Source organism: Podarcis tiliguerta (assembly GCF_965153285.1).
Source record: "Podarcis tiliguerta genome assembly, chromosome: 11".
Taxonomy (NCBI): domain Eukaryota; kingdom Metazoa; phylum Chordata; class Lepidosauria; order Squamata; family Lacertidae; genus Podarcis; species Podarcis tiliguerta.
Window position 1 is genome coordinate 41,412,378 of NC_139544.1, and position 25,890 is coordinate 41,438,267.

The 25,890-nt window shown below is 43.6% G+C and overlaps 1 protein-coding gene across 3 annotated transcripts; it reads left to right on the top strand.

The window, feature by feature from the left end:
* The first annotated feature begins 3,095 nt into the window (after positions 1-3,095).
* Positions 3,096-14,425, top strand: MCIDAS (multiciliate differentiation and DNA synthesis associated cell cycle protein). Of its 3 annotated transcripts, XM_083404526.1 has the most exons (7): positions 3,096-3,337; positions 3,905-3,980; positions 4,991-5,079; positions 6,849-6,921; positions 8,178-8,395; positions 9,436-9,546; positions 9,935-13,463. In XM_083404526.1, the coding sequence occupies exons 1-7, from the start codon at positions 3,230-3,232 to the stop codon at positions 10,358-10,360; spliced, it is 1,101 nt and encodes a 366-aa protein (XP_083260652.1). In that variant the 5' UTR covers positions 3,096-3,229; the 3' UTR covers positions 10,361-13,463. The 3 variants fall into 3 exon arrangements, with proteins under 3 accessions (XP_083260652.1, XP_083260654.1, XP_083260653.1); XM_083404528.1 differs by lacking the exons at positions 3,096-3,337; positions 3,905-3,980; positions 4,991-5,079 and adding an exon at positions 6,480-6,733 and having other exon boundaries at positions 9,935-14,425; XM_083404527.1 differs by lacking the exons at positions 3,096-3,337; positions 3,905-3,980; positions 4,991-5,079 and adding an exon at positions 6,711-6,733 and having other exon boundaries at positions 6,849-8,395; positions 9,935-10,578.
* Positions 14,426-25,890: the final 11,465 nt, after the last annotated feature.

Genomic DNA, 25,890 nt, shown 5'->3' on the forward strand with positions numbered 1-25,890 from the left:
ATACAATGTGAGTGGCATGACTTTCCGCTGGAGATGCTCCTGCATTACCGCGTTTTAAATTGCTCTCTCCATACATAGGCTGTGCACACATTACTGGCTTAAAGTACAGCGAGGGCATTCTTTTTCTCAATTCTGATTTGAGGCAATTTACGAGGAAACACATGAAAACACAGTATTTAATAAGAAATGACAGGGCAGATACAGATTGTGGCCAATGTGTGTATACCACTTCCTAAACTGCCAGCGGGAGTGCACTGGATTCAGAGTAAACAGGAGTGTGTATACAACCTAAACTATTGTATTTTGGCTCAAAGGAAACTTTGATCCATGCAGCTCCATGGAATCTAGCCCTGCAATACTTAATTTTTAAAATGAAAAGTGCTGGGGCCCCTAATCTTGCTGTAGCAACACATCAAACCATTTAAGTGAGAAGGCCTTCCAACTAACCAAGATACAGAGTGGACTTGTATCTTACACCGGGGGTTACATTCCCTGCACAAGCAACCTTACCTTCTGGGGCTGGCATGAGATCTCATGGGGCCCCGAGATCTTGCAATGGCCTCCAGAGCCTGGGAGAAAAGGTAAGCAAGGTGAAGAGCTTTCACACTCTTTCTGCCCTGATAAAACCAGATGTGGAAAGAGCTTTTAGGCTCTCTGCCTTTCATGCGTTTAATCTGTGCCATTTCAACTGGCCAGGCACCAAGTGCATAAAGTTGGAGCAATACGGTAGTCATGGGAGACTTCCACTCCCTTGATATCTGTTGGAACTCAAACTCCCTGATGTAAGGTTCATCAACTCTTCAATTGTCTTGCAGTTTGCCCTGTCCCCTTATCCTGCTGAACTGTGTAGATCAGGTAGCTACAAGCCATCAAATCTCACCTAATCAAGCAATGCCCATGAGCACTTGAAACACCACAAAGAGATGCTCAGTGATGCTTAAGGCACTGGTCCCGTGTGAGAACATTTAACTTGGGAATTGCTGGGCCCCTAAGACTTACATCTGAGCAAACCTGCCTAGATCTGGGTTGGGCTGAGTTGGGAAAGGTTCAACCAAGGGCAACCAAAATGATCTATGAGATGGAGAGAGTACCTTAAGGAAGAAGGGTTGGCGGCCCCTGTTTTGTTAGCCCAAAAATGGAAAACGACCGAGTTCCCAACCAAAGAAGAATGGCAACTTAAACTATGGAAATATGCACAGCTTGCAGATCTAACTTATAGAATAAGAGCAGAAGAAGAACATTCATTTAAAGATGGTTGGAAAATGTTTACTGAATATATGGGGGAAATTGTGTATACTTGAAAACGTTGGCAGCATTAATATAAATTCAATAGTGTAAATAAGTTTTGATGGAAGTAATAATGGAATACTGAATGGTTTGTTGTTGTTGTTTAGTTGTTTAGTCGTGTCTGACTCTTCGTGACCCCATGGACCAGAGCACGCCAGGCACTTCTGTCTTCTACTGCCTCCGGCAGTTTTGTCAGACTCATGCTGGTAGCTTCGAGAACACTATCCAACCATATCATCCTCTGTCGTCCCCTTCTCCTTGTGCCCTCCATCTTTCCCAACATCAGGGTCTTTTCCAGGGAGTCTTCTCTTCTCATGAGGTGGCCAAAGTATTGGAGCCTCAGCTTCAGGATCTGTCCTTCCAGTGAGCACTCAGGGCTGAATTCCTTAAGAATGGATAGGTTTGTTCTTCTTGCAGTCCATGGGACTCTCAAGAGTCTCCTCCAGCACCATAATTCAAAAGCATCAATTCTTCGGCAATCAGCCTTCTTTATGGTCCAGCTCTCACTTGGACGTCTCAGTTGGACGTCCAACTGAATGGTTTAGTTTATATAAAATATACAGCGATTTATGCTATACAAAATGAACCATGGAAAGAGAAGAAAGGAAGTCATTGATTAAGGTTGTTTAAATGTATATTCTCAATTGTAAAACAGAAAATTTAAGAAAAAATTATATTTTTAAAAAAGGAAGAAGGGTTGCAGTTTGGGACTTTTCAGTTTAGAAAAAAGGCATGTAAGAAGTGACATGATAGATGTTTATAAAACTATGCATGGCACAGAAAATGCGGGCCGGGAAACAGGTTTCTCCCTCCTTCATAGCACTAGAACTTGTAGACGTCCAACAAAGCTGAATGTGGGAAGATTCAGGACAGATAACAGAAAGTACTTCTTCATGCAGCGCGTAATCCAGCTATGGAATATGCTCCCTCAGGGGCCAGGGATGGCCACCAATTTGGATGGCATTAAAAGAGGCTAAGACAAATTAATGGAGGAGAGGGCTATCAATGCAATGCTGTATCTCCACAGCTGGAGGTAGAAATGCTTCCCAATGCATTGCTGGAAACTACAGGAGGATTTGTGCTCTGGTTGGCCACTGTGAGAATCGGCCATGTGCCGCATAGGAGCCAACTCCTAGGGGCCCAGATCCCTTCAACTCTCCAGTAAAATATTTGAGGGAGCCGGCCCCCTCCAAAGTTGATGGCCATTGCCATTCAAATTGTGTGTGCGCGCGCGCACCATGTCATGTGATCAGTGGCGTAGCGTGGGTTGTCAGCACCCGGGGCAAGGCAAGTAATTTGCGCCCCCTAACCCGTGGATTTGCGCCCACTAACCCTAACCCCCAGATGTTGTGCCCGGTGCGGCCGGCCCCCTGCACCCCCCACGCTACGCCACTGCATGTGATCAATTATTGGGACGGAGCTTACCTGGGCTCCCCAATATTTTATTCCAGTTGGCACCCCTGACCAGCAGGCTACGCTTGTGAAAACGTGTGGTGGTGGAGGAGGAAATGGGTGTTTTGCACATGTTCAGAGGCACCCTCCAATCTCTAGGGGTGAGAGAACTAGGGCACAGACTGAGCCATGGGGAGAAGTGAATTCCCGATCGGCTCGCCTCCCGTCCCTGGAGAATTCACCCGAAGCAACTCCCCGCTCGTCGGTTGGCCGCGGCGCCAATGCCTGGCGAAAGGGCGCACTTTGGCGCGTGGGCTCCGCGCGGCGGCCTCGGCGGCGGCGGCTGGGTCTAATCCCAGAGGGGAGAGGAGGGGAGAGGGCTGGGCTCCCTTGTTGCCAGGCTGGAGCGTGCCAAGGCGAAGGCGCCACCTCTGGCGCTCAATCGGCCGCCGGCCCGCCTCCCCTCGGCTCTCTCCTCCCCAGAGAGGCGGCCAGGCTCCCCTCGAAGGGCGGCTCAGATCGAGCCCAGCCAGCCGGCCGAGCAAGTGCCATGCAAAGCCGCGGCGGCAGGCAGGCCTGCGGCAGCCTGTGCCCCAACAGGGTGCAGGATCTGGCCGAGCGGCTGGGCAAAAAGCCGGCCAGTAAAGCAGAGAGAAAGGTGCGTTGTTGGAAGGAGAAGGCGAGGCTGCGAAGCCCGACCGACGAGCCTCTCGCCATCTGCTCTTGGCAGAAATAAACGCCGGGGGAACCCGTCTCCCTGCCTGCAGCAGCCGTTCTGCGGCGGGAGACAGCGTCGCCCAGCGGTTAGAGCAAGCGCATTTCCCCCGCCCCCGGCCAGGAAAAAAGGCTATTCCAATATGCAACCACCACTAGAAGATGGGAACTAATAATAGCCGGGAAAGGAGTGTCTCTGAGCACGTGCAGAGCCCTCTGCCTCCAATACAACCACCAGCTGCCATCTGAAGTTAGATGGAGGTGTTTCTACTGCAAAGGGCTTAGCACCTTTTGTTTTAGATGCTCTGTCCACATAAGGTTGCCCTTACAACACACTCCTAAGTACCGGTACTTTTACCCAGTAGTAAGGATTCAAAGGGTTATGCCGACCTAGCCTTCTGCATGTTTACTCGGAAGTAAGTCCCCAGTGGCGCTTCCTTTTCTCTAAAGTAAATGTGCCCAGGAGAGAAACCTTGAAACCTTAATGCTGTTTGTGATTGTTTGCCGGCAGGTGCCACGGAATATCAACCTCAGATGCAACCCAATAGCCATTTATAACGACCCACCTCCGGATTCTGTAGATCTAGGTGAGTGAAGTTTTTTTTAAAAGTCCATTTAACTACCCTCTTTCGTATCGCAGTTCGTGGTGTAATGCAGGGGAAACGCAAGAGAGCACTGCTCGGAACTTGCCTCTCTTCCAGCAGGGAAAATGCTGGGGCATCCTAATAATTAATGTGGGGGGGGGGGACACCCTGTTCTGACACATGAATGAGGTGATAGTAAGCATTTCATAATTGTGTCAGATTAGCAGAGAAAGTCAAGAGACGGAGGAAAATAATCACGCAGAGGTTGCCTACTTGTTTCCTTTTCTTTGATGGCGTATCTGCTTAATGCTAGTCATTTAATGGTAACCCTTTTGTGCAAGGTTGTTTGCAATTTGGATTAAAAGCTAAAGATTTGTGTTTCAGCTGGCTGTGGATTTTTTGTTGGAGCTCAGTGGGTGGTATTTCACCTGGTTTTCCTCAGAGTAGACTCACTGAAATGAGTGGACATGACCCATTAATCCCAATAGTTCTTCTCGGAGTACAAGTTAGTTGACTACCACCTATGCGATCGGAAGTAAGCATCCAGGGTTCAATGGAGACTGCCTGTCGGCTTGCGGCGACTATGGTCCTAATAGATTAAACAGTATGCTTTGCACCGCTGTTGTACGTGCGTGCGTACAGAGACAGAGCTGTCTGCTTTTTTGAACTCTCTTGGGGGCGTGGCTAGGGGAGCTGCCCTAATGACCTCCTGCACTTTAGATTTTACTTTTACCGCAGATGCCTTGCTTGAGAAGAGACCACTACTAAGGTTACTCCTTTAGCAATTTGTATTTCATAGAATCGTAGAACTGGAAGGGACCGACAATGGTCATCTAGTCCCAGGAATCGACACAACCAGAGGACTGGTTAATCTAGAATGAAATAGTCCACACACACATAGGATTTGCGTTTCTATGCTGACAAATCTAATATGATTTTCTTGCACTTTTAAAAAACTTCCCAGTCTTTTGCCCTTTTAAGTAAACACTGACCTGCCTTTCCCCCCCTTTTAGCGTTGTCGACCATCGATTGGCAAGACTTAGCCGACTGCACGGGCGTCTTTCAGCAGGAAGTTTCTGGAGCCTCTGCAACAACCCAGCAGGTAGCTGACAACCGTCGCCCCCTCATCCTCTTTGGTCTTTATTGACACGCTTCCTAGACCTGGGCCCGAAGCAGACGCGATGCTGTTCACCCCATTATGCGTGATGACACCTCCCCTTTTAAAGTCGAGGTTGTTCCGGATCGGGGCTATGATGGGGGAAAGAACTAGCAGCGCTGCCTCAAGACACTTTGCAAGGAGAAAATGCTCCCAGGCCCAATTCCACACGAAGAAGCCAACCGGTCTGGCAGTGGCATCATCTCTGATAGCATCCTCTATCCCACATGGTGGCAGCAGGCCAGCCTGTGTAGCACTACTCCCTGACCCGCCCCAGGCAGCGTGTGCCACCCTAAGGGTGCCCCTTCACAACAGTAGGGCACCAAACTTTCATGGTTCACACGACCAAAGGCGAACCTCCCTAGATTGCGTCTAGAGGGGTTCATTTGGGCGCAAGTACCTCCCTTCCTGTATGGTTCATGGATGAAAGCACACTAAAATTAGGATCTTTTTTAAAAAGGAGAGAGAGAGAAGCGGGAAACCCCAGTTAACGGAAATGGCGCTGTTTATAGTGGGTCCGGGGTATAGATGAAGCGCGTTCAAAGAACATGACTTGCCTCAAAGAATCCTGCGAACTGACGTTTTCCCTTCACAGAGCTGCAGTTCCCTGTCAAACTACAGTTCCCAGGATTCTTTGGGATGGGGGACCAATGTGCGTTGATTGTGCTTTAAGTGTATCGTGTGGATCTGCAGTGGAGTGGCTTCCCTTGTTTTCCAGTGCTTTGCAATAAATGCCGGTTGCAGCACAGGACATCTCCGAGACATAAGCGCTGCCTTTCTTTGCAATGATACTGCTACCTTTGGCAAGGGACGCGAACGAAGTCACTCCCGCTCCGCATCATTAAACAAAATTTTGTTTGGCGATAGGCTAGGAAGTAACGTCCCTTGAACACAGCTCTTTTCTTCTGAATAAACGCGAGGATGATTGCGCGGTTGGGCAGTTTTATCTGGGAAGAAATCTGAGCCCCGCCCCCCCCGAAAATAGCCACCATTCAAAGCACTTTGGATGCAGCCCACAAGAAAAGCAGAAGCTAGCTCATCTCTTTCAATGAATGAATCTTTATTTGCATCAGCCACCAGCCATATCAATAAAACAAAATGCAGTATGCAGAGGATAAAGGTAAAAAGTTAAACTTTTTAAGATCGCAACCCAGAAACCGGTTAAATCTGAGTGAGGACCTTTCGCAAACCCAAATTGACTGTCGGTTTAAGCGGTTGATGGGTTCTTATACTGTTAGGAATCTCCTCCTCTTTGAACCCACGCAAGGGGCGTGGCTAGTACGTCCCACCTGAAAAACTATACAGTTCAGGGTTAATTTTTGCCCGGGATTTGCGGAATGCCCCGCTCAAATGAATCTGATTGGCTGGTGAGGCTAGCCAATGAGAGTGCGCTAAAAGACGTAAAGGGAAGCCCCGGTCGCGAAGCGTGCGCTTGGGTTTTCCAGCTTATTTCTTACCCTGAACATTTCAGCAGGGATTGCTGCGCTTGCATCTCCTCCTTTAGGTGCCGCTGAGTAGATAGCGTCTCTTGCTTTCTCCTTTTGCCATGGCAGTGCAAGCTTGCCGGCTCCACTGTTCAGCATGGCCAGTGGATTTTCAGGTGCGTTTTATTAAGTTCATACACTGAAACTTGCCGAAGAATGCGCAGCGAGAAGAACCTGAGAATCAAGAAGGGTTTTTTCCCCTAACTGTCTCGTTCCTTCTGTATATTTCAGAGCCCGTGCTTGCAACCCGAGCCCGAGTTTGATTTCCAGGAGTTTCGCGATGCCGTGGATAACTTCATATCCGGCAAGTATTGAGTCCAGTTTAAAACTGCGCCTTTCAAAGAGGAAAGGGCAGTTTTAGGACGAACGCTTAGTGTGGGGACACCTGGATTAAAAACCGGTTAAAACTTTTGGGTTTCTGCATCCTGCACGGGTCTGTTCAGAAGTAAACAGTGTATTTATTGGTGTTTTTTTTTTTGTCTTTTTAAAACACTTTTACCCAGTTAATCTGGGAATCCTTCTTGATTGATAAATATCTTTAAATCAGCTAAGGACTATAATCCTATTTAGTTCACAAAATACTGTTGCTCATTGATTAGGCTAAGAGTTAAACTAGGCATGATGAGAGATCTGTGATTGGATATGTTTTGCCCTCTGATGAAATAGCAAATTTAGGACACTGGAGAAAATTTAATTAGGAAAATGGTGAGAGAGAAGAGACTAAACTTCACTTTCTCAGTACCATGTTTCCAGTCAGATCTCACATAACCTTTCACCTATTGGAAATTCAAAACAAATAAGCTGGAGATCCAGTCATAGATCTCTCAATGCCACAGCTAGTTTGACCCTCAGCATGGGTTTGTGTTTAAAGATTTTAAACCCCTAGGCTGTAAACCTATACATCTCCATCTTGAAGGAAACTCAGCTGAACACAATGGAACTTATTTCTGAGTAAATACGCATCAAATTTCTGTTAGACAGCATTTTTAGGTATTTATTTAGAAAAGCATTTCTATCTCATCTTTTCATAAAATATAAGGGTGCTATGTGGTGTTAAAACATAAAACACAATAAAAATTAAAATGCAGGTGATAATTAAGGTGACTGACTAATGAGATTTGCTTTAAAGCACAGGCAGGCAATCTTCAGCCTCCAATGAAAAAGGCTGCTCTTGTTTCAAAAGGTTCAACTAGATGAGATGTTGGGTATCCGTATTCAGAATCTGCCACGATTTGTATCAAAGTTAAAAGCAGCTGCAGGGGAGTATGGAGACTGATTTGGAACTGCAGCTTGTTCCCAGTCAAACCCCACCAAAGCTGCTATTTACTGTGGGAGGGAAGGACAGGTTAAGGGAAATAATTAAAGCCCTCAGCCCACCACTCTTCCATGCAAGGGTCCTACTTAGTCTTTCAAAAAGCAAAGCAGATCTTAAACTACTTCATGTTTTGTTTGCTGTTCAAAGTCACCATTCATTGTGCCAGAAGCACCTTGTGTTTGACCTGTGCATGTCAAATAAGGAGTCAATCAGCTGTATCACTTGTTTCTTATTGGTCTGCCTAGATCCATCCTCTCTGATGCCACCTCTGCTGGACTGCCCTGATTTCTCTTTCCCTGTGGATGATGGAAGGTCCTTCAGCCCTTGCTTTCGTCAGTCTGCAGAGGACGATTCTGCCTCTCAGATGAATACAGAAAACATCTCTTCCACTGAGCAGTACTGGAAAGACTTAGCAAATCAGAACCAGAAAGCTCTAGGGGATGCACTTGTGGAAAACAACCAGGTATAAAAATAAAATGAATATGGGGTTACTCTGAAGCCAGCCTGACTGGTTTCTTAGCAGGAAGCCACTTAGGACAATGACATGGATTTAAGTTGGAACAGCACACTGAGATGAAACATACTTAAATGAAAGCAAGTTGCATTGGTTTCAGTGACACTTGTGTCTAAAGAAAAACCTTAACGGGTCCTACTTGAATATGAATAGCTCTGTAAATGACTTGCAGACTGAGATGTCCATTTGTAATTCTTAAACTATTTTGGATTGGCCCTACTGCAGGGTTGCAAACTTACTTATGCTAGTAAATTTCATTCTACTCAATGGAGCATCCTTTTGAGTAAAAACACATGGAGTTGTGGAATTTGTTCACAGAAGAAGGATCCAGGGTTTCCTTTAGCTTTCAATAAAATGTAAACAAATCCACCATCCATTATACCAAATGGAAGCAATGGTTGCTTTAATCACAGTGGACTTCACATCACAGATTCAAATTCTATTGAACCTGGTTAGGTGTAAATTATGCCTTCAAGGAGGCCAGTAGGAAATGATTTTTCTCTTCACTTTGGGTGGGTTTTCCCCTCTGTAAAATTGCATTTTGCAGGACTTGCTAAGATTGTTGGAAATTTTCACCTAAACACACTACAGTTGTGGCTTTTGAAATGTACTTGCAAAGTTAAGTGAGTGGGGTGCTGTATAAGAATGAGAGGAGCATATTGACAAAAAATATACATTTAAACTTTCCTCTAAGGCAGTTCAGATCTGAATACAGCCGACTAGCCATTAACAGTGGCCCACCAGAGGCCTGATCAAGAAACCTTTTGACATCTGCTTGCCAGTACACAAACATTCCCCAGCAGCATTCCCTAACCTGGTGCCTTCCAGATGTTTTGGACTGCAATCCCCAATAGCCCCTGCCAGCATGGCCAATGATCAGGGATGGTGGGAGTTGTAATCCAACTTCTGGAGGGCACCAGATTGGGAGAAGGCAGATCACTGTACTCCAGTGACTTTCAAAACTTCATCTCCTATTTATCTCCCGACAGCTCCAAGTGACATTGTCTCAAAAGCAGGAGGAAATTGCCTCCCTGAAGGAAAGAAATATCCAACTGAAGGAACTGGCCAGCCAAGCGAAGCAGCTTGCCTCTGTGCTGGATGTAAGTACTGGAATGTCTTTCTCAATTTGGCATCTTTTCTGGCAGTTGTCCCTGCTGATCTGGATGTCCTGCTGATGTTGCATGGGGAGAATGGAACCTCTTTTCTCCACTTGCCCAAGGACACATTCATCTCCCCACAGGGTACCAAATAAGGTTCAGGAGCTGAACCCTGGTCATTCTATGGTGCTGTAAATCCCAGTGGGTAACTATGTCAGATCCACAATCCTATATCCTTCAGGAGTATGAGGGTTTTCAGCAGTATATTCTGTAGGGGGTGCTGTTGGTTTAAAAAACATTAGACTTGTTGATTTCCAACCCCAGCTTCCAGGTTGGCATACACTCATGCATTGAATGACTTAGAGTGTTTGGTATCTTTGTTTCTTGGCAGAAGCTGATGATCCCACAGTGCAAAGACAGCGCAGACCTCTCCCTTGCCAATGGCCCCAACAAGAGGAGCCTCAAGCAGGTGACCATCGCTGAGCAAGAGGAGGAGGAGATGGAAGTGAACGAAATTTTGCGGGAAATATCAGACAGATGCAATGCAGCCTTGCAGTCCGCTGATGACAAGAGGAGCCCAAAGCGCCCTCGGGGAGAGAACGAAACAATCCACATGTACGGTGCTTTCCAGGGCTTGCAGACATGCAGCAGCCACAGTTCCCTGGACCTCCGTGGCAGTGAGCTTGAGGAAGGGGTGTCCTTCACGACTGCCATCAATGAGCACTGTAACATTAGGACGCTGGCCTTCCCCCAAGGCAATGCGTTTCTGGTCAGGACAGCCACTGGGGGTCACAAGTTTAGATGGGTTCCCAGGTGATGAAAGAAGGATGTAATCAGCCAACTACACTTGCCTCTCTTTCCAGTGACTTTCTGCCAAAGAACTGCTCACCTTCCTGCGTAGTGCTGCTTCCACCAAGGCATTTCAGGTGGAGTCTACTGCTGACAGCTGACTGATGTCAACCAGAGTTGCTAATATTTAGCTGGAAGTCCAGACATCTGTTTTAAATGGACAAACACAGAGCATTCTCTGTACACACCCACACCCACACACAACCCACACACACCTACCTTTAAGTAAGCTGATGTCAAACTTCTTGTTACTAATCATGTTTTCTGTTTTGGATTCCTGGCCCATGATTGCACTCCAGAGAGCCAATGTGGTGTAGTGGTTAAGAGTGGTGGACTCGTAATCTGGTGAACCGGGTTCGCGTCTTCGCTCCTCCACATGCAGCTTCTGGGTGACCTTGGGCTAGTCACACTTCTGTGAAATTTCTCAGCCTCACTCACCTCACAGAGTGTTTGTTGTGGGGGAGGAAGGGAAAGGAGGTTGTTAGCCGCTTTGAGACTCCTTAGGGTAGTGATAAAGCGGGATATCAAATCCAAACTCTTCTTCTTCTTCTTCTCCTCCATAATCGGAAACCATGTCCTGTAGACTTCTGTAACATATTCACTAATCCTTGTTTGATGCCAGATGGGCCATCCAACCTCAGCGTAAAAACTTCCAGTTAAAGAGAGTCCACCACCTTCCAAGGGAGCCCATTCCACTGTCAAAGCTCTTGTTGTCAGAAAGTTCTTCTAATGCTTAGCTGGAATCTCCTTTCTTGTAACTTGAATACATTGGCTCCAGAGGGTAGGACCTGACGAGAGGGGACTGTTTGATGAGAGCTTGGGACGGACCCCCTTGGAAGGTGGTGAACTCTTATTGGAAGGCCATCTGTCATGGATGCTTTAGCTGAGATTCCCGCATAGCAGGGGGTTGGACTAGATGACCCTCAGGGTCCCTTCCAATTCTACAATTCTGTGATGACATTTTGATGAGAATTCTCTTCCCGCTGCCGCCTGACCATCTACTATTGGGAATCGATGGTTTAACAGGAGCGACCTTGTTTCCTTTTCAGTGTCCCAAAGCTGATTAGGAAGCCTTAACGATTTTCATTGTCTTGGCCTAAAATACATTTTTAAGCAAGAGAGAAAATAGCTGATTTAATGTAAAAAGATCTTCCTCTATTTTCAATGTTCAGGTGTGAGTGCCCTTACTTATATAGTCAAAACAATACCGTCCATGCACAAGATGGAGATATCGGCAGGCTCTAGGGAACCCCGGTGTCTGTAGAATGAAAAATGAAAATCATCCTAAGCATGTTTAATCTACTCAGAAATGAGCCCCACTGAGCTCTATGGGACTCGCTCGTAGGAGTGTGTATGTGTGTGTGTTTGGCAGGGTGGTGGTGGTTGTAGCTTCAAGGTAAGCAACCATGCTGCAGAGGTTGTAGAAACCAGAAGAGAGCTAGGGTCCTTCCTCTTGCCCCCTCCCTTTCCCTCAGACACCTACTGTGCCACAAATGGCTTGCTTTGGTGTGTATATATAGGCATGTAAGCAGAGATATCCCCCCCCCCTTGTAAACTAGCCACATCGATAGGCTTATTTGCAAGGCTGCTTGATGCCTAGCTCTGCTAGATGCTGCTTATAATGCACTCTAAGTCATCTTCTGTATGTGTATATATATATATATATATATATGCTGTAATGGTTGGAAGAATGTTCTGCATGCACAATTTCCTTCTAAGTTAACACCACAACCAAAAGCATTGAAGTACATGACCCCCTCCTCCATTTTCTTCAAAAGGTCCCTTGAGTAGACCTAGCAGCCTGTCTGAATTGGGGGGTAGGGTTTGAAGAAGCCAATTTCTGATTTAGAAAGGGTGAGACTGCAGTGCTGCTATTGCTTTGAGGTATGCAGGTAGAGGGTTGGGTTGGGTGTCCTCAGGGAAATCTATGAAGGATCACTATACAAGAAGTTCTATGGTGACTAGCAAAATTTGAAGGTTTCAATGGAGAAAACAGGCGGGATCTTTTTCAGTCTTGGTTACTAATACAGTCCATTGAGACTTCTAAACAGTCATGATAAGTTCTGTGGATCTAGACTATATACTTATTATTATTATTATTATTACTGTTGTTATTGGAACAAATGTTCTTGGTTTAAGTGGCATCTGTCTAAAATTTTGCTACCCACATTATTTCAAACTTACCATTGAAAAATACTAAATCCAGGCATACCTTTTTCTTTCTGTGTGGAGCTAAGATGTTTGAATATAATTTTTATAATACCCAAAAGTTTACAAAACCAGGCTTTGTACACAGATATCTGTATATGCATTCCCCCCCCCCACCTAGAATTCCAGTGATGCTTTTGTATCCATTATGGCTTTTGATTTCATTGTTTTTATTTCTGTGCAAGTGCTGGTGCTCATCTGAGCAAAAAGTGTAACTAGCCTGGTGACCCACTGCCTCTATACTTCCTCAGCTTGATTTGAACCAGGAATGACAAATATTTCTGAGTGGTATTCAGCTAAGTTTTATTCAGAGCACACCTATTGAGATTAATGCACCTAATTTAGGCCTCATCTGCTCTAAACATGTATAGCAGTATCATATCCCTTTAAACAGTCATGGCTTCCCACAAAGAATCATAGGAAGGGTAGGTTGTTTTTCGTTTCTCCTTTAATAAAAGGGTTTTTTTTCAACAAAATATAAACAGAACATCAAGTTCCCCTAGTTTCACCCCCAGAACAGAAGATTAGGGTGTCAGATTTTGCCATAAATCTGTGTGCACAAGTCGGTGGGTGCCAGTCTTCCGAGTGTTCATTCAAATATTTTATAAACAGGTACCATATGTCAGGAAAGTCGTCCGCATTGGATGTGTTGTTCAAGACCCTTTTGTCAGTTTTTCAGATAAGGCAATAGTCCACACATTCTGTCACATATCGTGTGATACGCAGGTGCCCAAGTCCTTTCCAGTTCTGTGCTATAAGAAGTTGTGCCACCACCAGGAGAAAAGGGATGAGTTCCTTATAAAGTAAATTGAGCCGATCTTCTTTAAATAGTGTTAATAAATCCAGACTTGGATTATGTTGTACAACTCTACGATTCTATGCTGATTTGTAATGTTGCTCATTTCCACGTGACCACCACAAACCAACTGCCTTATATCCTCTCCCACATGTTTTGTCTGTGCAACCGAATCTTAAAGGTCTTAAATACCCTCCATAAATTAACTCCTCATCTCCGCTTTACATGGTTATTTTTATTACTGAAAACACTGCTGCAACACTCATATAGCTGTGCCCAAGTATGAAATGGCTCCAACTCCAACTGGTTTCTTCGCTCGCACTCTTTCCCATGGTGTCACATTGGTCCTGCTTTTGCAGTTAGACTATACGGCTTGTGTTTGCTTCCAAATCTAATCTATGGAGGAATAGCCAAAGTGGGAATATACAAACACAAACATGACCATTAGCTTGTATTAGGTATTGCCTTTAATGCTTTGTAGGAGGCTTGAGTGCCGCATTCTTCATAATGTTCTGTTACCCTTTGTTGGATTTGGCTCTTTTCCTTAAGCTGATCACAAGTCACTGGCATCTCATCGACTTTTATTTCACTACTTTCTCAGAAGTCCTACTTTTAAATGAAGAAGCAGGACACATTTGGCCAACCTCGGAGAAAAAGCACATACCATTTTGAGGTGACTTCATAACGTTAAACGCAAGAACTCCCTTCATTTGTTCCACACATCAATTTAAACCTGGTCATGTGCCACTGTTTACATTTTCAGTATGTTTTTAGCAGGTAGCTGAAGGTAGGGAGGTCAAGAAGTGTAGCAGTTTTCTGCAGTGCTGTAGTAGGTGTACCAAAAACAGCCATCAGCTGTCCCTCCTCGCACAAGACACCTGTTCAAACTCTTGTCAGCTAATGCCTACTTATTTGCTATATTTACTTCACACTCTCTTAAAACAAAATCTTGGGGGGAAACCAGAAACTGTAATTTCCCTCAAGTTTATTCACACAGCTGGATCCATTTAACGAAATAATCAGCATTAACCTGGTGGCTTAGTTGTCATGAAGTTAGAAAAATGTTTCTTTTTTAAAAACCTTTAATCAGGAGCTCACTAAATTAAAATCTCTTTGGCGGTCTTTGACCCGGCTTTTTCCCCCTCAAGTCTGCTCAAACTGCTATTACCTCGGCTACTTGCATCCACCCCAGCTGAATTACCGTATCTGGAAACTTACAATGGTAGCTGTTGAAAGCCCTGATGGTCCAAGGCCAACTGTGCCCATTTTAGTTTATTGCTTGTTTCTTTATTATTACAGTTATATCACACTTCTCCCACCCTGCCCAAGAGCTCAAGGTGGAGTACGTGGTTCTCCCCATTTTATCCTCCCAACAACCCTGTGAGGTAAGTTAAGTTGAGGGACAGCAGTGGCCCAAGGTCACCCAGGGAGCTTGAAGGGTATGTTGGGGTTTCAACCCTGCTCTCCCAGATCCTAGTCCAGCCATTATGCTATTGTCCCCAAAGAGACCACTTTTCTCCTATTCACAATGGAAAATGTTTAGTGTCAGATTTCTAGCTCACCTCACATCCTTTGAACAACTCTGCATACAGTTAATAGGAAGCACAGTTCCAAAACTGGTGTATAAGCTAGCCAAAGTCAAGCCAAGTCCCATTGATATCAACAGGAGCTTTAGGCAGTCATTAGGGATGAGGAAGGGGGATGCGGGTGGTGCTGTGGTCTAAACCACAGAACCTAGGGCTTGCTGATCAGAAGGTTGGCGGTTCAAATCCCCGCGATGGGGTGAGCTCCTGTTGTTCACTCCCAGTTTCTGCCCACCTAGTAGTTCGAAAGCACATCAAAGTGCAAGTAGATAAATAGGTACCACTTCGGTGGGAAGGTAAACAGCAGTTTTGTGCACTGTTCTGGTTCGCCAGAAGCGGCTTATTCATGCTGGCCACATGACCTGGAAGCTGTCTGTGGACAAATGCCAGCTCCCTCGGCCTAAAGAGCGAGATGAGCGCCGCAACCCCAGAGTCGTCCGTGACTAGACCTAATGGTCAGGGGTACTTTTACCTTTACCTTTAGAGATGAGGAACCTTTTCACAGGTTAGTGGTGGGTGGGACCATGGCTAGTGATGGGTGTGGATAAAGCCAGGAGTGGGCAGGGCTGGAGCCTAAAATAGCAGGATACCCTCTTTTCTCTCTGTTTTTCTGTCACCTTCTGTTATCGTTTTCTCTGTGCCCATACAGGTTCCTCACATGCTTTCATGGTAATACTGTAAGTCCTATGAAACTTAATGAGTATGCATGTATAGGATTAAACTGTTAACCCCTTGATTAGATCTCTCCAAATTGAAATCATTGGGACTTCAAAATGCTGGATGTTGACCTGATTGTCCCTTAGTATGAATTGTTCCATTCACACATTCTGGAAGAAGTTCTTGCTGCTTCCAGATGACCTGTATATTGAGCATTCACCTTATTTAATTGCACAAAGTTTGTGCATAGGTTGGATGGTGTTGCATCAAGCAAATATTATCCTAGACTTTCCACTACATTTCCCCACCACTTTCCTTGCTGCAAAAAGTTTGATTGGGGGCGGGCGGGCGGGCGAGGAGTGGCTTTGTTGTGCAAGTGCTCCACATCAGCTTCAATTTCATGATCTTGAATATATGATTGGATGCCATCCCAAAATAGTGACTTTCTGGAAATGCCCTCAGTTTCTAACAAAAATAAATGTGCTGCACATTTGTGGGAAATTAAATTTGCTCCTTCACTGGCATATGAAAAGTAAATTATATACACATTTAAAATAAGCACACCTATTAGGAGCCCTATAGAAACTTCAGGCTGATACTGTATTTTTGAGCACATTAGCAAGTCAAGTCAAGGAAGATGAATGAGAGGTCACAGGACCAAAACAGCTGGTTGCCTCCTCTCAACTATCAGTGACATTTCAGGTTAGTTGTGCCAGAGATGAAAGTGAGTCCGCTGAGCAGAAAATAGAAGTGAGTGGGAGAAGTCTTTTTATTTTCATCAAATGAACTTTTGCATTCAAGACTGAGGGGTGCCATTCAGAGAAGGCAGTTGCTGCCCCTTGGACTTCCTCCCCCTCCAGGTTTTAAACCACTTACGATGAAGAAGAAGAAGAGTTTGGATTTCATATCCCGCTTTATCACTACCCGAAGGAGTCTCAAAGCGGCTAACATTCTCCTTTCCCTTCCTCCCCCACAACAAACACTCTGTGAGGTGAGTGGGACTGAGAGACTTCAGAGAAGTGTGACTGGCCCAAGGTCACCCAGCAGCTGCATGTGGAGGAGCAGAGACGCGAACCCAGTTCTCCAGATTACGAGACTACCGCTCTTAACCACTACACCACATGATGATGATTATGTATTGGTTGCTTAATAATAATAAAAAATTGTCTCAAATCAACTTAATTTTTTTAAAAGCATACAATACCAAATTAAAATGCACCAAAATATTTTAATTCTTTTAAAAACCAGAAGATTAAAAAGCATATGATTATTCCTAAGGGACTCTTTTATCTCGGCTTATTCTGGACTTAAAAAGCAGAATAACCACAACAGCTGTTCTTAAAGGGGGGGGGGGGTACCCAAGGCTAGTCATAATCAGAACAGGCCCAGGTAAATTAATGTGCATCTCTAACTTGGATTCATTCATTTCAATGGTGCATAAGTCCGTCACCCTCTCCGACTAAATTTTATAAAAGGAAGGATGCTTATTTAATTTTCACATAAATATATACGTTGTCTTTTTCTATGTGCTGACTTATGTTTTCTTTTTTTACAATCATTTTTATTAGTTTTACATATAATCACATTACGTAACATCACATCCTCTTATCACGTATATCTCTTTGGCTCCACTGAGCCTAATGACTTCCCTCCCTCCCGCCTAATGGTTTACAAAATTTAATTCTACATCATCATCATTTTTTTTGCATTTCCCTTCCTTTCCTGTTCTTGTAATGACATTTCTTAAAATATTACATTACTCAACCCGAATAGGTAATAATTTCATTTTACAAATCTTCAGATAACCCTGCTAGTGATGTTAATTGCTTACAGTTGTCTTTCAAATACAATATAAATTTATTCCAGTCTTTTTGGAATGCTCGATCTCGTTGGTTACAGATTCTTCCCATCAGTTTCGCCAGTTCTGCAAAGTCCATGAGTTTCATCTGCCACTCTTCTTTTGTTAGTAATTCCTGTTGTTCCCATTTTTGGGCTATCAAAATTCTTGCTGCAGTTGTAGCATATAAGAACAATTTTTTATCTTGTGACGGTATCTCTTTACCCACTATACCCAGTAGGAAAGCTTCTGGTTTTTTAACAAAAGTGTTTAAAAACATTTTCTTTAACTCATTATATATCATTTCCCAGAAAGCTTTTGCCTCTTTACATGTCTACCCTTCTTTTCCTTACATTTCCAATATTCATTTTTTGTTCTCTATATTTTAGCCAATTTAACTGGTGTTAAATACCGTCTATACATCATTTTCACAATATTTTCTTTAAACGTGCTCCATACAGTAAATTTAATACCTTGATTTCATAACCTCTCCCATTCTTCCCATTGTATATTGTATCCAATGTCTTTAGCCCAGTGTATCATTACTGATTTTACCTCTGGCAATCTCCTGTTTTCAGTGCCTGCATTCAGGCTGCACAATTACAGCTGATTAGAAGGTTGTGCACCACCTTCTCCGTCAAGTGACCACACTTTTTGCTATACAGAAAGAGGGCAATGCACTGGAAAGTGTGGGAAAGCACTGGCTTTGAGGCAATGTCATCTAACCTCCCTGCAAACAGATAAGAATGAATGTTCATTATACAGCCAACATTGTCTAATCTCTCTGGAAACAAATCAGGATGAATGCTCAATAAACAGGTCATCTGGAAGTGATAAAGTGGCAACTGTGAAGTCCTAGGCTGTCTCAATCACTAAGTGGTTATATAAAACATAATCCTTTGCGGTAACTGAAGGTTTAGCCCACAACTAGAAAGGCTTTTGGCAAAAATAAATAGATATTCTTTTCAATTTATTGAACAATATACAGCTGTTTAAATAAAGAATATAAAAAAACTCAGGTTACGGCCCTAAAACGGAGATTCAGCCAAGATTACATTGTTTACTGTACCTGAGACTCACCTACAGTGGGCTGATACACTGCTTAAAGTCCGTGGTTACCACATAAGCCCAGAAAGTTTATGAATGCAAATGAATGCAGTTTCAACAATGGCTGCATGCTTAATCAAAGCACTGACGTTTAAATTGCAACCTCTGGTATGCATGCAGTTCATAAACAAAAAGTTCATTTCATTTTTCTGTTTACTTTTCTTCCTGGATGAAATAGAAACACCTATAAAAATACAAAGGGATAATAGAATTGGATCTCAGTAGCAGAACTAGACCGTGCTTTTCAATGCCTTAAAGAAGCTGGCATTCCTTCTGCTGGTAGGCGAAATGTGCAGGAAGGGGGATTCTCAATAGCTGAAACTGAGAAAATACATGTATTTTGGATAAGTAACGCTCTCCACAATCGCTCTTTGCTGAAGGAATGCTTCGATTGTGCAAATACATTTACAGCCCTGCATTTCACGGGAAGAATGGTTTATAAAACCAGGACATTCATTTTGTTCGCTTCCATGGTAGTTTGCTGAGGCACTGATTTTTTGCAGTCAGCTGGAAAACGAGTGGGAAAAGTGGTTCCATGTTGCACATTTTAACATTCCCTTTCATCTCTTGCCTTTTTAAGGTTCTGAATCTGAGGGCAGGGACTGTGGTGTTGTTGTCGTTTTATCTGCAAGTCATAAGAAGAGCCTGCCGGATCAGGCCAGTGGCCGATCTAGCCTAGCATCGTGTTCTCACAGTAACCAACCAGATGATATGGGAGATCAAACTCCACCTATTTGTGGTTTCCAGTAACTAGTGTTAAGGGGCATTCTGCCTCTGACAGTGTCATGGCCAGTAGCCACTGATAGTCTTATCCTCCGTGAATTTGTCTAATCCTCTTTTAAAGTCAGCCATCACTTCTTCTTGGGGGAGCAAATCCCATGGTTTTAAGTGTTTGGGGTGTGAAGAATGGCCTTTTATTCTTTTTGCTTGCCCTGAATCTTCCAACATTCAGTTTCATTTTATGTCCCTGAGTTCTAAGGAGAGAGAAGAAAAATCTTTCCTCTTTTTCAAGTCACTCTAGCAATCTTTCTGACTGGAGAACAGAGTATAAATGCTCTTAACAGCAACACTGGGTTGCCTGAATACTGTCCACAAGGATATTATTTTAGAATTAAAAAAAAATTCCAGTGGTGCTGTATGGCAATATGTTGTTTTTATTGTATCACTCACTTTCCAGAATTCTTCATTAGACTGGAATAATGTTACTTAGGACATATCTAAATATATATATTTTTAAAAAACACACTCTTAAATGCAATTCACTCCAGTGGGAGGACATTAGATTTAGCTATGAATTTCCCCTCTTAAAATAAATGAGACAAAGCAGTTAATCTGAAAGTCCTGTTCTTGAAGAACTGCCAGTCAAAATTATAACAGAATGATAATATAAGAGATAAAAACAAATGAAAAAACGATAGGTGTGTGACTAAAATTACAGCTCCTTACGCATGCCTATTCCTATATCACTGATACCAATTAGTAAGCTGTATTCTGGTGCACACCTTCGTTAACGTTCTGCTATCCCACAGGGTCAAGCACGCAGATTATGAAACATTGAATACATTGTGTACAATTAACAGGGAAATCAAACATACCAATGGAGCAGTTGCAACTTGGAAATCCCCTTGGCTGTTGGGTCCTTGTCTACATTCCGAACAATTCCCACAAGTTAAGTCAAAAAATTATTATGAGGAAATACTGAATGGGGTCTTTGATTCATAGCCATCATTGTAGTTAATGTCAACTTTTCATATATTTGCTGCTGCTGCTGCTACTAATATACATCGAGTTGTCTTTGTTGGAGCAGTTTTTGGGTCATTACCACAAAAAATGTAGAGGAAATATCAATCTGCTATTTTTTCATTGACACCTAGGAAATGGTTGTGTCAATATTGAGCCAATGTATAGTTAGCAGAGTAAAAACTTAAACACGTTGCAGGATTCCCAAAAAATATACCAGAGGCAATTAATATTTCATCCAGCAGAGCTTTACTGCTACTGAAGGCAAATGAGCATAAATGGTCACAAATCCAATACATTCAGGATTGGCACTGTCCATAAGAAACCCAGTTGCAGGAGACTTAACCTAAACTTACAATAACTTATAATAAGACTAAACCTTAACACTATACAGTATACAGAACACCACACCAGAAAGAAAAGAGATAGAAAGAGAAAGTGAAACCCAGGCTCCTTCTGGCCTTTTATAGTCTGCATGACCTTGACTAAAAGAGAAAACAGACCCAGTTTAAACCAGCTGTACTCAGCTTCTCTGAAGGAATAACCCAAACACCACAAACCTTCTACTTCTTTCTTTCACACAGAGAAGCTTCCAGAACCCTCTTGAATTAATTAGATTAGGAACAATCTTTACGCATCAGATCAATACTTTCCGTACTAAGAAATACAAACCACCAGATGGCAGATCTATTACCCCATCTTTCTATAATGACAATGGGGTGATGGGCCAAGATGCTCTGATTTCATGGGAGATGAAGTGGTAACCCATGAGCGTTACTCTGCCTATGCAGATAAACTCCACCATCAGGATTGTACCCACATTGCAGCGGGGCTGTGGCTATGCTAGCAAAGTAACCCAATGTTGCCAAACCCTTCCCCTCCCAGCAGTGTAGTATCTTTCCCCCTGAAATGTAGTTATCTTGGTGTGGCGGCCTTTCTCAGTCCAGGAAATGCAGTGGGAGGGTGGCTGTGTAGTTGATTGTTACAAAAGTGCAATTAGTTAAGGACTGGAGGAGATGAGGGCAGCCAGGGAAATAGCTGAAGGTTTCACTTGTAAGCATAAAGAGGTTGTTGGGATGCTAGACCTGTAGAAGGGCAGCTGATCTACCCAACGAGAAACAATGCAGGTGTAGACCCACATCCATTGGAAATGGTAGATCTGCCTTCTGAGAAGCTAGCTATGTACATTTGTCCACTTATATGTAAATATAAATAAAATATATAAATATAAAGCATATTTACAGTACAGTGGTACCTCGGGTTAAGAACTTAATTCATTCTGGAGGTCCATTCTTAAACTGAAACTGTTCTTAACCTGAGGTACCACTTTAGCTAATGGGGCCTCCTGCTGCCGCACGATTTCTGTTCTCATCCTGAAGCAAAGTTCTTAACCTGAGGTACTATTTCTGGGTTAGCGGAGTCTGTAACCTGAAGTGTCTGTAACCAGAGGTACTACTGTATATGCTTCCCCCAATCCCCAGAAAAAATTACTGCAAAGACCCATGGGGGCAACTTTTCATTTCGGTGAAAGCTAAATACAAATGAAACCTTCCCCCTGCTGCAGACCCCTCCTCCTTTTCTGCCTTACACTCAGCCTTTGTCTCCACTTTTGGTCTAAATGTCCAGCACCTCGAGCCACTTAACATGGAGTATTTACCCTTATAGTTTAGTATCAGTTGTACCTTCCAGTGCTCTTAAATGCAAACATGTTCGCTTTAAAGGACAAAAGCAAGGAACCAGAGTGTTGCCTCCTTGGCTATTTATTGCAACACCTGCAAATCCTTATCGTTTGCTCTCCTATGACGGCTATTTTGGTAGCTGTCTCAAGCTTCATACTGCAGAAGTGGCAGTTCTGTAAAAGGGAGGGCGATGTAGCCTGTTGACTATTAAGAGTATAATCCTAAATGGAAGACATGCCAGTTGAGGGCCTAGAGCTAATTACTGAGGACCCCCTATTTTTCAAAAACCAAGCCATGAACCCCCTACTTTTGAAAATTTTGATAACTCTATGATAGTTACTTCTGCAAAGCATTTTTTTTTTGAGCAAAATGTGGGTTAGACCCTAATAAGACAAGGATTTTAGGTATACTAAAAAACAGACTAGGGCTGAGCGATATCTGGTTTTCAACATTGTGATATATCAGCAGCTAAACATTGGGATATTCTGATATAAGCTGCTATGCCTCAGTGCCAGGGGAAGATAGTGTCATGATGCCTTGAAGTGAGGGTGATCAGTTCTGTGTGAGGGAAGGCAGCTCAGATTAGCAGTGTGAAATATACTGGGAGTCCTGTAGTGATCTTATGCTCTTTATTGCAGCTTGTAAAACAATGATTAAATTGCCCCCCAAATCTCAGGCTTTTATATACATTATTTACACAATGAGTCCCATCTGATTGGCTGATTCTGCTTCCCTCCTGAAGCCTGATTAGTCTTTTCCTGCAGGCCAATCAATTGTTGCATTCTATGATCCTACCAGCCTAATAGGCTGATTAACTTCTTCCTGGAGCCTGATTGGTCTTCTCCTGCAAGCCAATCAGTTGTTGCAGTCTAGGATCCTACTTGCCTATTGTTCTAGGATCCAAGCTTAGTATATAACACAGTGTTATCGGCTAAGATCATTGGCTGAGATCATCATGTGATATTGTTGTTGTTGTTTAGTCGTTCAGTCGTGTCCGACTCTTCGTGACCCCATGGACCAGAGCACGCCAGGCACTTCTGTCTTCCACTGCCACCCGCAGTTTGGTCAGATTCATGTTTGTAGCTTCGAGAACACTGTCTAACCATCTCGTCCTCTGTCGTCCTCTTCTCCTTGTGCCCTCCATCTTTCCCAACATCAGGGTCTTTTCCAGTGAGTCTTCTCTTCTTATGAGGTGGCCAAAGTATTGGAGCCTCAGCTTCACAATCTGTCCTTCCAGTGAGCACTCAGGGCTGATTTCCTTAAGAATGGATGCGTTTGATCTTCTTGCAGTCCATGGGACTCTCAAGAGTCTCCTCCAGCACCATAATTCAAAAGCGTCAATTCTTCGGCGATCAGCCTTCTTTATGGTCCAGCTCTCACTTCCATACATCACTACTGGGAAAACCATAGCTTTTACTATACGGACCTTTGTTGGCAAGGTGATGTCTCTACTTTTTAAAATGCTATCTAGGTTTGCCATTGCTTTCCTCCCAAGAAGCAGGCGTCTCTTAATTTCGTGGCTGCTGTCACCATCTGCAGTGATCATGGAGCCCAAGAAAGTAAAATCTCTCACTGCCTCCATTTCCTCCCCTTCTATTTGCCAGGAGGTGATGGGACCAGTGGCCATGATCTTCGTTTTTTTGATGTTGAGCTTCAGACCATATTTTGTGCTCTCGTCTTTCACCCTCAATAAAAGGTTTTTTAATTCCTCCTCACTTTCTGCCATCAAGGTTGTGTCATCTGCATATCTGAGGTTGTTGATATTTTCTTCCAGCAATCTTAATTCCGGCTAGGGATTCATCCAGCCCAGCCTTTCGCATGATGAATTCTGCATATAAGTTAAATAAGCAGGGAGACAAAATACAGCCTTGTCGTACTCCTTTCCCAATTTTGAACCAATCAGTTGTTCCATATCCAGTTCTAACTGTAGCTTCTTGTCCCACATAGAGATTTCTCAGGAGGCAGATGAAGTGATCAGGCACTCCCATTTCTTTAAGAACTTGCCATAGTTTGCTGTGATCGACACAGTCAAAGGCTTTTGCATAGTCAATGAAGCAGAAGTAGATGTCTTTCTGGAATTCTCTAGCTTTCTCCATAATCCAGCGCATGTTTGCAATTTGGTCTCTGGTTCCCCTGCCTCTTCTAAATCCAGCTTGCACTTCTGGGAGTTCTCGGTCCACATACTGCTTGAGCCTTCCTTGAAGAATTTTAAGCATAACCTTGCTAGCGTGTGAAATGAGTGCAATTGTGCGGTAGTTGGAGCATTCTTTAGCACTGCCCTTCTTTGGGATTGGGATGTAGACTGACCTTCTCCAATCTTCTGGCCACTGCTGAGTTTTCCAAACTTGCTGGCATATTGAGTGTAGCACCTTAACAGCATCATCTTTTAACATTTTAAATAGTTCAGCTGGAATACCATCACTTCCACTGGCCTTGTTATTTGCAATGCTTTCTAAGGCCCATTTGACTTCACTCTCCAGGATGTCTGGCTCAAGGTCAAGGTCAGCAACCACACTACCTGGGGTGTACGAGACATCCATATCTTTCTGGTATAGTTCCTCTGTGTATTCTTGCCACCTCTTCTTGATGTCTTCTGCTTCTGTTAGGTCCTTACCACTTTTGTCCTTTATTATGGTAATCTTTGAACGAAATGTTCCTTTCATATCTCCAATTTTCTTGAACAGATCTCTGGTTCTTCCCATTCTGTTGTTTTCCTCTATTTCTTTGCATTGCTCATTTAAGAAGGCCTTCTTGTCTCTCCTTGCTATTTTTTGGAATTCTGCATTCAATTTCCTGTATCTTTCTCTATCTCCCTCGCATTTTGCTTGCCCTCTCTCCTCCGATATTTGTAAGGCCTCATTGGACAGCCACTTTGCTTTCTTGCATTTCCTTTTCATTGGGATGGTTTTTGTTGCTGCCTCCTGTATAATGTTTCGAGCCTCCATCCATAGTTCTTCAGGCACTCTGTCCAACAATTCTAAATCCTTAAACCTGTTCCTCACTTCCACTGTGTATTCATAAGGGATTTGGTTTAGATTGTATCTTACCGGCCCAGTGGTTTTTCCTACTTTCTTCAGTTTAAGCTTGAATTTTGCTATAAGAAGCTGATGATCTGAGCCACAGTCAGCTCCAGGTCTTGTTTTTGCTGACTGTATAGAGCTTCTCCATCTTTGGCTGCAGAGAATATAATCAATCTGATTTCGATGCTGCCCATCTGGTGATGTCCATGTGTAGAGTCGTCTCTTGTGTTGTTGGAAAAGAGTGTTTGTGATGACCAGCTTGTTCTCTTGACAGAACTCTATTAGCCTTTGCCCTGCTTCGTTTTGAATTCCAAGACCAAATTTGCCAGTTGTTCCTTTTATCTCTTGATTCCCTACTTTAGCATTCCAATCCCCTATAATGAGAAGAACATCCTTCTTTGGTGTCACTTCTATAAGGTGTTGTAAGTCTTCGTAGAATTGGTCAATTTCAGTTTCTTCAGCACCAGTAGTTGGTGCATAAACTTGGATTACTGTGATGTTAAAAGGTCTGCCTTGGATTCGTATCGAGATCATTCTATCATTTTTGAGATTGCATCCCAGTACAGCTTTCGCCACTCTTTTGTTGACTATGAGGGCCACTCCATTTCTTTTACGGGTTTCTTGCCCACAGTAGTAGATATGATAGTCATCCGAACTGAATTCGCCCATTCCCGTCCATTTTAGTTCACTGATGCCCAGGATGTCAATGTTTATTCTTGCAATCTCATTTTTGACCACATCCAACTTACCCAGGTTCATGGTTCTTACATTCCAGGTTCCTATGCAATATTTTTCTTTACAGCATTGGACTTTCCTTTCGCTTCCATGCATATCCGCAACTGAGCGTCCTTTCGGCTTTGGCCCAGCCGCT

What these genes read in the sequence shown, in the direction of transcription:
- MCIDAS (XM_083404526.1), top strand. Translation starts at nt 3,230, where the DNA reads ATGCAAAGCCGCGGCGGCAGGCAGGCCTGCGGCAGCCTGTGCCCCAAC. An exon ending in CCAGTAAAGCAGAGAGAAAG is followed by an intron (nt 3,338 to 3,904) that starts GTGCGTTGTTGG and finishes GTTTGCCGGCAG; the next exon opens with GTGCCACGGAATATCAACCT. An exon ending in TCCGGATTCTGTAGATCTAG is followed by an intron (nt 3,981 to 4,990) that starts GTGAGTGAAGTT and finishes CCCCCCTTTTAG; the next exon opens with CGTTGTCGACCATCGATTGG.